Here is a 10,000-nt window from a genome sequence, read left to right on the forward strand (position 1 = left end):
TAAGATATTCAGTTAATCAGGCGACTGAAGGTTGACTCCAGTAAGGAAAGAGTACAGGCGACTGGTAGATGACAAGCCAGCGAAAGTAAGGCTGTTGCAAGTATATTTTTGGATGCAGTTCATTTGTTACTGGTTATTGCTAGCCATAAGCTAGTTGTTCACCTTTGACCCTTACCTGAGTAAACTGAAGGCAGTATCTTCTTAATAGTTTACCAGAAATGCCGCCACTTTAATTAGTTCACATTCTCCCAAGCGTGAAGACTATCCCTTAGTATCTTGAGAACAGAGAGATTTTCAGTTACCAAATACTTGGTGTTATGATAACATGTTAAAAAAAAACCAGTATATTGCAGTTTCGGCCCAAAAATGTGTTTGGGACTTTCGAGAAATGGGCTCTTAAAGGGAAACAGAAACGTCTGCTACCTCTATTGACCAATCCGCGGCTGTTAGCGGTGGTCTATTAGCAGCCATTATTCGTGCTGTCACTCCCAGTCTTCTCCCCAGAATTTATCTGTCGTCTGCTACATTTTCAAAGACGATTTAAAGCTAATCATGCCGACTTTTGACTTTTCGCACCAAACAAGGTGGGTAGAGTTAAAACAGCAGCATCCCTTCTTCTTTTGTTTTACATCATCATGAGCCCTGTTTCACTTTATTTTACCCGCTACGCAGCTCCTGCTGACCCCTCGCTAACCAGGTGTTACTGATACTCTTTCTGTGTTTCTTTCAAATAGAGCAAGGCAGCCGGTTTCATTGGGTGTCTTGGTCTTCTACAAATTCAAAACGCCGACTCTCATACCAAGATTTTCAACCCCAGGTATGCAAATAGATCGTTGCATCTAGAACAAACATTTTGATCAGTATGTTCTCATAATCTTTTATGTAACGAGATTCCAAATCAATATTTCAATTATTGACAATTTTCATCGAGAACATTTTATTGGAGGGTGCTCACCCTCGTAAAATAAAGTTGGTTGTTGTTGTTGTTGTTGTTGTCTTATAAATAACGGCTTTCATTTTATACATAAAAAACAATACATTTAAACCTAAGCATAAAGTAACTACGATCATTTGTACTAGCATTTTGATGTCTTTCAAGTTACGGTTCGAAGCATCGAAGTTCCTTTGACAATGTTTTGTACATAAACATTTGTAGGATGGATAGGGACGCCTATACTTCAAGCTACAGTTACAAGCCATGCTACCGAGAGGTACAATCACAAGCTGGCTTTGGCGGTGACGGTTACATCATTTACGGTAAGAATTTTTGTGGCAGATAAATCGGGTATTTATCAGGTGAATGAACGAACGCGTAAAAGCCTAGTTTCCATGCACACGTAACAAGGTCGCAGACAGTTTGCGATGGCTCGATCGCTAACCCCCATCACTTTTTGCGATTGTGTTTTCCATATTGCTTTACGCAACTTGATCTCGTGAAATCGTAAAAAAAGGCGCGAAAATAAAAGATGGCACTGGTAAACATAAGGTGTTTGTGTCGTGCTCAACTTCTTCTTCTGTTGGAGTTGTTGTGACAAAGAAGACAGAAAAGAATTGTCAAGAGACGTCGCCGACTCTGAGTTCGATACATTTTCGAGCAGCAGCAACGACAGCAGCATAGCCAGTATCAAAACTAGTGCCGGAACTGGCTCTTCATGATCAAGAATCTTATTACAGGTATATTTGGCGGGGTATTTCTTCATGCATGATATTTATTAAATGCACACTGTTTTGAGGAGTATCCTCATTGCCAGAATCGTACTCGGACGCCATTTTTATTACCTATACTTGCCACTGATTTGTCAAAACGTATCACTTGCACAAAGATCGCTAACAATCGGAAACAGACGATTGTGTCTCCATGTCTTTGTTCCTCGCTTTTGCGTTGCTACTCGTCGCAAACAAGACGGAATGTCTTCCGTCTTGTTTGCGATCATCAGCAGCGATTGGTCGGGGATGGATGTAAAAGGCGTTTCTATTTACGCAAACTGTTTGCGCATATGGAAACTAGGCTACTCGGTAGTATGTTGTGATTTTTGAATGAGAAAAGAAATTGTTCCTGGTTGACTCTTCTTCGCAAGCGCGATGTGGCTTCGATCTCCATCACAATTGCAAATTTCTCTTGCGACCTTCCGATTTTTTCATGCATAGCTTTTGACGAGAACATTCCGACGCTGAAGGAAATTCTGTCACCATCGACTGTAGGCTCGATTACCAGCCGCTGTTTCGGGAAATGAGCCAGCGCTCACTCCCGAAATCTCGGCTGGACGCGTGAGGTGAGCCATTGTTAATCTCCGCCAATCAGAAACTCGCCTGCACAAATCCGTCTGGCATAAATTATATGTTTTGGCTGCGAAGGTATTCTTTGACCCGGCCTGTTCGAGGTTTACAGTGCTTTAAAGGTAGGAAACATCCAAGATTGCGACAAGGAAAAGTGTTCGAGAAGCTGGAGAATGGGAATTGTGTCGTTTTCTACGGCCTGAGTTCGCAAACTTCGCTGATTTTCCAGTTGGCGCCAAGGTCAAAATACGGCTTTCAAATCCATTTCTATTGCAATTTTCTCATACTTCGCTAATGTAAGAGCAAGTAAAATTCCTCAAGATCAATTGAAAGTACTGCTGAGTTTATTGGTGGCAAAACGAGGGGGCTGATGAGGTCGACCGGGAGCTGAAGCCGCCGAAGATTTTTTTGATGATTCGCCGGTTGAATTCAAACTCACATTGATCATTCTGATCATTTAACCACAAACTCAAGCTCGTATCTTCTGGAAACTTCGCACAGACGTTTTAAGCATTGTTATGTAATTTCTGTTTTCTTAAAATCAGTGTTTATTTCATTTCCCCGCAACTATTGACTTGGCATAAATTATATTTTGAATTTACGTCACAGACACAATCTATCGCTCACGCGTCCAGCCGTCTCTTCTCGGGGAGGATACCCGAACTCGAGTGTGCGGCGGAAATCGAGCCTACATCGACTGGCGCTAACCCAGAATAGAAACCATTGAAACCTAAAAGGTTTAAAGTTGTACTACGACCAAAAAAAAATTATTTTTTTTCTTTGGATTTCAAAACTATGTTAACTAAACACTAACTGACCCAAGTTTTAAGTTCTGATTTTAAAAATACACCTGTTTATTTTAACTGGAATTTTCTTATTTATTGGTCCGCCATTACTAACTTTAAAATCTTGAGAGAGCTGGGTCGAGGAGAAATGACGTCAAAGACTCACTGGTTTAAGAATGCAATGCGTGCATACGCGGCCAAATTAATATGCAGCACGGGAGTTTCGGGCTTTCAGACTTTTAAACCCGTGTTTTGCATATGTAATAAATTGCGTTTACACGCTGAAATTTTAATCTAGTGAGTAAATGACGTCATTTTCTCTAGATCCAACCGGCCAGTTTTGAACGTGCGTAATGGCGGACTATGCTACGCCGAATGTGACAAAATATCAAGTCCGCTCAAAATAAAACAAGTCACACAATTTACAATCAAGTCCCTGACAATTAGCATCAATTTGTTTGTTGACCAAATCACATTCCCAGCAATTTATGTTACCTCTCTTATTGTACAATTCATATATTGAAGGACCGGGCCTCGAATGTCAAGCTCCATGTTTTCAAGTTAAGATGCTTGTTTTATAAATCAAGAAGAGAGAGGACAGCTTTTGATCAATTCCTGTGGCAAAATGATTACAAAGGCGAGTAAATCTGAGCGAGACATTGGCCGCTGAAAGTATCGAGGATCTTTGTCTACTGGCGGATCTTTCAATCAGCCCAAGCAGGAATATTCGTTCCTCGCATGTCACTATATCTTCACCCAGTTCCCGAAGTTGTGAAGAGGAACTCGGTCAGAGACCCAATTGCGAATGATCAGCAAAATGAAGCACATCTACAGCAAGCAGTTTGAGTAGCCAATATAATCCACAAGAAAATTATGGCTACACAAACTGACAACAGGAGACATTAGGAAGTTTAAAAGGCCGTTTACACGACAGAAAAATTTGGGTCCGGGCCCGTCAAAAAAGCGGTACGGACTCATAACTTTTGTAAAGAACACCGGAGTTTCCACAGGGCCATAGGCGCCTATGGCCCTGCAGAAACTCCAGTGTTTCTTTACAAAAGTTATGAGTCCGTACCGCTTAACACTGGAGTTTCTGCAGGGCCATAGGCGCCTATGGCCCTGTGGAAACTCCAGTGTTCTTTACAAAAGTTATGAGTCCGTACCGCTTTTTTGACGGGCCCGGACCCAAATTTTTCTGTCGTGTAAACGGCCTTTAAGAAACCAAGAAGGCTACGGAGACGAAAACGTTACTTCAAACTATTAGCTTGAGCTATCCTAATGCACCTATCAATGTTAAGCCGCTAGGGGGGGGGGGGGAACTCGGTCAGAGACCCAATTGCGAATGATCAGCAAAATGAAGCACATCTACAGCAAGCAGTTTGAGTAGCCAATATAATCCACAAGAAAATTATGGCTACACAAACTGACAACAGGAGACATTAGGAAGTTTAAAAGGCCGTTTACACGACAGAAAAATTTGGGTCCGGGCCCGTCAAAAAAGCGGTACGGACTCATAACTTTTGTAAAGAACACCGGAGTTTCCACAGGGCCATAGGCGCCTATGGCCCTGCAGAAACTCCAGTGTTTCTTTACAAAAGTTATGAGTCCGTACCGCTTAACACTGGAGTTTCTGCAGGGCCATAGGCGCCTATGGCCCTGTGGAAACTCCAGTGTTCTTTACAAAAGTTATGAGTCCGTACCGCTTTTTTGACGGGCCCGGACCCAAATTTTTCTGTCGTGTAAACGGCCTTTAAGAAACCAAGAAGGCTACGGCGACGAAAACGTTACTTCAAACTATTAGCTTGAGCTATCCTAATGCACCTATCAATGTTAAGCCGCTAGGGGGGGGGGGGGGGGGGGGCCGGGCAAAGGCAGGGGATTTGACGTAACAAGTCTGCCCGCGGTAGGGACTTGTGATCATTTGCAGAGTCCCGGGGGTCGGAACTTTTGACTTCAACCGTTAGTAGACTGGGACCTACCAACGCCAATATCGGCCATCTTGGATGACCGAGAATGACTGGAAACAATTTTTTAACGAAAACTAGTGAGCAGCACAAAGGAAGACTTCTTGTAGTTGTAAGCTTTTTTCGTTTATTTCCGACGATTAGCGCTAATTGTATGGCCCCAAAAATATAACAAGATGCAATAACATAGGTATTAAGGCGTTCCTTGCTACGCCCGTTTACACCATAGTTGAGTTATTATTCACTTCTATCGAAAGTTTCACTCACGCACACAACGTGTTATATATGCTGTTCCTTGCTAGTTGTATTCATTCCCTGAAGAAGTCTCGGTAGTAAGAGTCGAAATGCGTAGGAAATAAACGAAAAAAGCTTACAACTACAAGAAGTCTTCCTTTGTGCTGCTCACTAGTTTTCGTTAAAAAAAAAATAGAGAACAACACTGATATCCCTGGGACGGAGAATTTGCACTCTTTTAACCATGGTTAATTTCCCTGGGGTCGGGCATTTGAACTGAAAAGATGATCGGAGTTCAAATCCCCCGCCTTTGCCCGGCTTTCCCCCCCCCAGCAGCTTAACATTGATAGGTGCATAAATGTTTCACGACGTTTCCATCTTGTTTATGTTGTGTAAGATAGGCGAAGTATTCGATAACCAGAATCGTACGAACGGATTTGAAGAAAAGAGAAAGAACAAAACATTCACTGTTTGTTGTCCATGTTGTCGTCAAAACCCGAAAATTGGTCATTTCACGTTGTTGTTTTGATGAGTACGAGAGACAAATGCCTCACAAAAATGCGTGCTGCACGTGCAGCATGATAATTTCATCCTCTTTTAGGGCCTGTTTAATTTATAAGAGGCGAGCCAGCCCTGTCAGACGGGCTGGCCGGGTAAAAGGGATGAAGTGTTTATATGGACGATTTCAGCCAGGTTTACCGGGATGAATTTTAGGAATTTCTTTACGTGTCTTGTAACCGTCAAAGTCACGCATGGGGCACCTGGTGAATTTTCTTGCTTTGACGTTCGAAACGAAAGGTTCATTTTAGCTCTAGCAAGTAGGGAATGGCATCAGTTTTAAAACAAAAGATGCAAAAATAATCCTGTGATTATGCAATTCCGGCTACGTTTTCAAGGCAACCCACACGACATGAGAATTTTTCACCGTTTATATGAGAATTTCTCAGCCTGGCTTGCCGATATCTCGGTAGCTCAGACCGAGATCTCGGCAGGTGGGCCAGCCCGCCTTCTGATATAAACGAACCGAAATTTTACTAAATAAAAACAGGCATGAACCGAGATTTTGGCAAAGCAGGCCTAACCGGACTGGCCCGCCTCATATAAACAGGTGATATTACTGTTTTTTGGTGTTGTCGTTGCCGTAGCAGTCGTCATTTCTTAAACTCCATATTGGGACGATAAACGGGTTGCCCGCCATTACTCGTGCAGTCCCCCTCGAAAATAGAATTGATCAAAAGCTATCCTCTCTCTTCTTGATTTATAAAACATGCATCTTCACTTGCAAACATGGAGCTTGACATTCGAGTCCCGGTCCTTCAATACATGAATTGTACAACAAGAGAGGTAACAGAAATTGCTGGGAATGTGATTTGGTCAACGAACAAATTGATGCTAATTGTTGGCAACTTGATTGTAAATTGTGTGACTTGTTTTATTTTTAGCGGACTTGATATTTTGTCACATTCGGCGTAGCATAGCGGACCGTGAAATTCAAAACTTTATTACACTCAAAATAAACAGCCTTTGGATAAAACTAAAAGCTCAAAATTTTGCCAGTTAGGTGTTTGAGCAAACACGCTTTCAAAGTTTGAAGAAAAAAAGGAAATGATTTTTTGGTCATAGTACCACTTTAAAGGTCAGGGCCATGCGCCACCCCTGATGGTCGAAGTGACAACTGCAACCTTTTGTTGCCTCTGATGTTTTACGTTTGTGACACTGAATGATCGTGCAATTTTCTCTCCTTTACAGACACGAGCTACTCAATGCCTGACAAGACAAACATAGAGCTTATCTTCCGTACAACAACCCGTTCCGGCCTTCTGTTATACATTGCCGAGGGGCAAGTATCCATGCTCTTGGAGCAGCATTACGGACAAGTGAGTAATCAATTATTAAGGATTTTAAGCAAAGACCTTACACTAAGGTAATGGCTGAATTTATACTAGAGAGAAAGAATTCGTGTAAGACGAATAGACCGATTTCTATATATTAAAATTCAGTCCGAAACAAAAGACATCATCTCGAGGCTCTGGGGAATATTAAAATATAAGGATTTGTATGAGTTTATTCCCCAGAGCCTTGAGATGATGCCTTTTGTTTAGAACTGAATTTTAATATATCAAAAGTGGGATATTATCTGTCGAAGACGGATATTTCGTCTGCAATTCGTGTTGATGTAAATCCAGTGTTTAGGCGAAGTAGGGACCTCGTCTCAAAGACGGGCTGACAGACGAATCAATCGAAGACGAATTTTGGTCCCTAATTCGTCTTAACACCGGATCTACATGAAGACGAATTGCGGAAGAAATACCCGTCTTAGACGGATAAATCGTCTTAGACGAGTTATTCGTCTCTAGTATAAATTCGCCACGTCACGAAAAGCTAATTTTGGTTTAGAGAGTAAATTATCGCGTTTCGTTTCATTGTTTTTTTTTTTTGTCCGTACTATGGCGGTGGCAAAAATACCAAAATGATAGGGTTTCGTCATGATATAAGCATACAGGTCACACAGCAATGAATAGATTATTCTCCGTCTTTCCTTCAAGAGCGTTCGTAGCAATCCCTTTATAGCCGGGATCTCTCGCCCACGATTAACACAATGAAGTCTGTGAAAGAACCGGGAAATTTATTTATTAAACTTCGCCTTCTAAATTAACTATTAACAAGACATGACGACGTAAACAAAAAATAAACAAATACTGGGTAAGGCAGGGTGACCACAACAGCTGACGCCAATTACTGTGGGCCCAAGATATAAGCATAAAGGCCACTAAAGGCCAAATTTATATGTCGCAGTGGCGTTTTAGATGACGTTGACGTTTCGTTGAGCAAATCAGGTACTTGGGTGTGGACCGACAACTAGAACTTTGAAAAAAAATAGCCATGCTAACCATCGCTTCACATCGCAGAGGCTGGATTTACATTGATGATAATAGTGTTGAGTAAAGGAGAGACCCCCTCGCTTTGTGATGTTAAAACGTGCAGGCTTCTAACAAGCGATTCTATCTCACTGAGCCGTTTCTCTTGAATTGCAGATTACTCTCAATGTTAGCGTCGAGGAAAACTCGCGTGTAGTCTCTTGGACCGACCCAGGCATTCCAGTAGATGGACAAAAGAACGCCTCCTTCTATCTTTGTGATAATAAATTCCACAAAATTATTCTAAGGCGAAACTTCTCTCATTTTGAGTTTCAAGTTGATGATCATTTGCCGGTGGAGGCATCTTTGCCCTCCGGATTCACACTTCAGCATGGAACCTTCTATATTGGAGGACTACCAGGTAACTTGGTACAAATATATGCTTACACATTTAGGGTAAATGTAGTTTGCTGTTTATCAAGACGGACACACTTTTCAAACTTGCGCCATAACTGCAGGAACATGGAATAAAAAACTCAGGAGGTAACTTAGAGTGATTCTCCGGCTGAAACGAATTGATTATTTCACTTTTAATGCGCCTCTTGACCCCCGACTGAACGAGTGACAGGAATGGCACTTAAACTAAAATGTCGTTCGTCGCAAGCTGTTTTGCTAAGCAAGAATAAACGCAATTTGTTACCCTACGATGCCCATCACAAGCACGAAACGGAATCTTGAAAAGACAAGGCAAGAAGTACGTGTCATAGAGTGACACTTAGTGAAATTGGCTTGTAAAAAGAATGTTTCAAGTAAGGGACATAACAGAAAACTGTCCCTTATTGTGCGGTTGTTTCGTAGTACAGATGCCTTTCCACGATCTCAATCAGAAAAAAATAAAACTGCACTTATATTTTTGGCCAGATAGTTGATGCTTATGCTGTGGTTTCAGGTGAATCTGGTTCAGATGCTCACATCGGACTCGTAGGCTGTGTACAGACTCTGCGTTTTGACGGACTTTCAGTTGGTATCATCCGCAGCCCTAGACTACACAACGTACAGCTAGGATGCAATGCTCCCCTTACCCTTTAGTGTATGAAATATTTATAACTTGAGCCTGTAATTATGTAGCAAAGTCAACTGAAAGAAGGAACGCGAGGCGAAGAGATTTCCGTTAGTTTGTTTAAAATTACCCTAGGTGGATTTATCATGAAAGAATTTCTCAACTCGAAAACTGACAGCGTTAAAGACGTTTTGGTCGACGCCGCCGTCTTAAATAATGCGGTTCCTTTTGCTTCTTTTTGTTGAGTGAGATCAGGCGTGGGATGCGTCCATATTTGCTCCTCTTCACCGAGGCAACCCACATGTAAGCACCTATGAAGGATAGCCATTACAAGTTTACAGTGAGACGGGGTATAATTCTTAATAAAGTGATTCCCGGATCTAATGATTTGTTTTGATCAATAAAGAACAGTGATATATTTTTTCTACATTTACATAAAAAAATAAAGTATATGCTTGTGTTTTTGAAGTTATTACTTAAAGTACAATTTACGAAGTTTTTTAGTTTTTTTCTGTAAATTTACTTTTGTCCAGTTGACCAAATGCAGTGTAAACAACAGACGGACGGCTCATTTTTATCAAGCCCTAATTTCTATTTGTTTCCTTTTAAAGGGATTCTCCACTCTTACTACCAAATAAGTTTAAACCGAAGGAACTTATGTTTGCAAACAAGTTTGTTCGAAATTTGTTTTTAAAACAGTGTTTATGTCAAGAAAAGTGAATATTAAAATCGCTTATTTTCACTTTCAAATTTCGCGGGCGCAGCTATCTTGAATAATTGTGATGTGTTACGGTTGCCTATTGTTCTGACACAAAGAGCTTT

At 41.4% G+C, this 10,000-nt stretch overlaps 2 protein-coding genes across 5 annotated transcripts in view; one reads left to right on the forward strand and one right to left on the reverse strand.

The window, feature by feature from the left end:
• Positions 1-9,630, forward strand: part of LOC137992764 (laminin subunit beta-1-like) — a 90,337-nt gene extending 80,707 nt beyond the window's left edge. For both annotated transcript variants that reach the window (XM_068838272.1, XM_068838271.1), the window contains exons 56-60: positions 735-817; positions 1,157-1,257; positions 7,010-7,137; positions 8,296-8,539; positions 9,068-9,630. In XM_068838272.1, the coding sequence (XP_068694373.1) occupies positions 735-817; positions 1,157-1,257; positions 7,010-7,137; positions 8,296-8,539; positions 9,068-9,207 (696 nt within the window). In that variant the 3' untranslated portion in view covers positions 9,208-9,630. The remainder of the gene's footprint in view (positions 1-734; positions 818-1,156; positions 1,258-7,009; positions 7,138-8,295; positions 8,540-9,067) is intronic.
• LOC137992767 (BLOC-1-related complex subunit 8 homolog) overlaps positions 7,866-10,000 on the reverse strand; it is a 14,765-nt gene continuing 12,630 nt past the window's right edge. For all 3 annotated transcript variants that reach the window (XM_068838277.1, XM_068838276.1, XM_068838275.1), the window contains one exon: positions 7,866-10,000. This exon is cut by the window's right edge and continues 976 nt beyond it. The gene's annotated coding sequence lies outside the window, so the exon portion shown is untranslated.

Source organism: Montipora foliosa, chromosome 2 (genome assembly GCF_036669935.1).
Source record: "Montipora foliosa isolate CH-2021 chromosome 2, ASM3666993v2, whole genome shotgun sequence".
Taxonomy (NCBI): Eukaryota; Metazoa; Cnidaria; class Anthozoa; order Scleractinia; family Acroporidae; genus Montipora; species Montipora foliosa.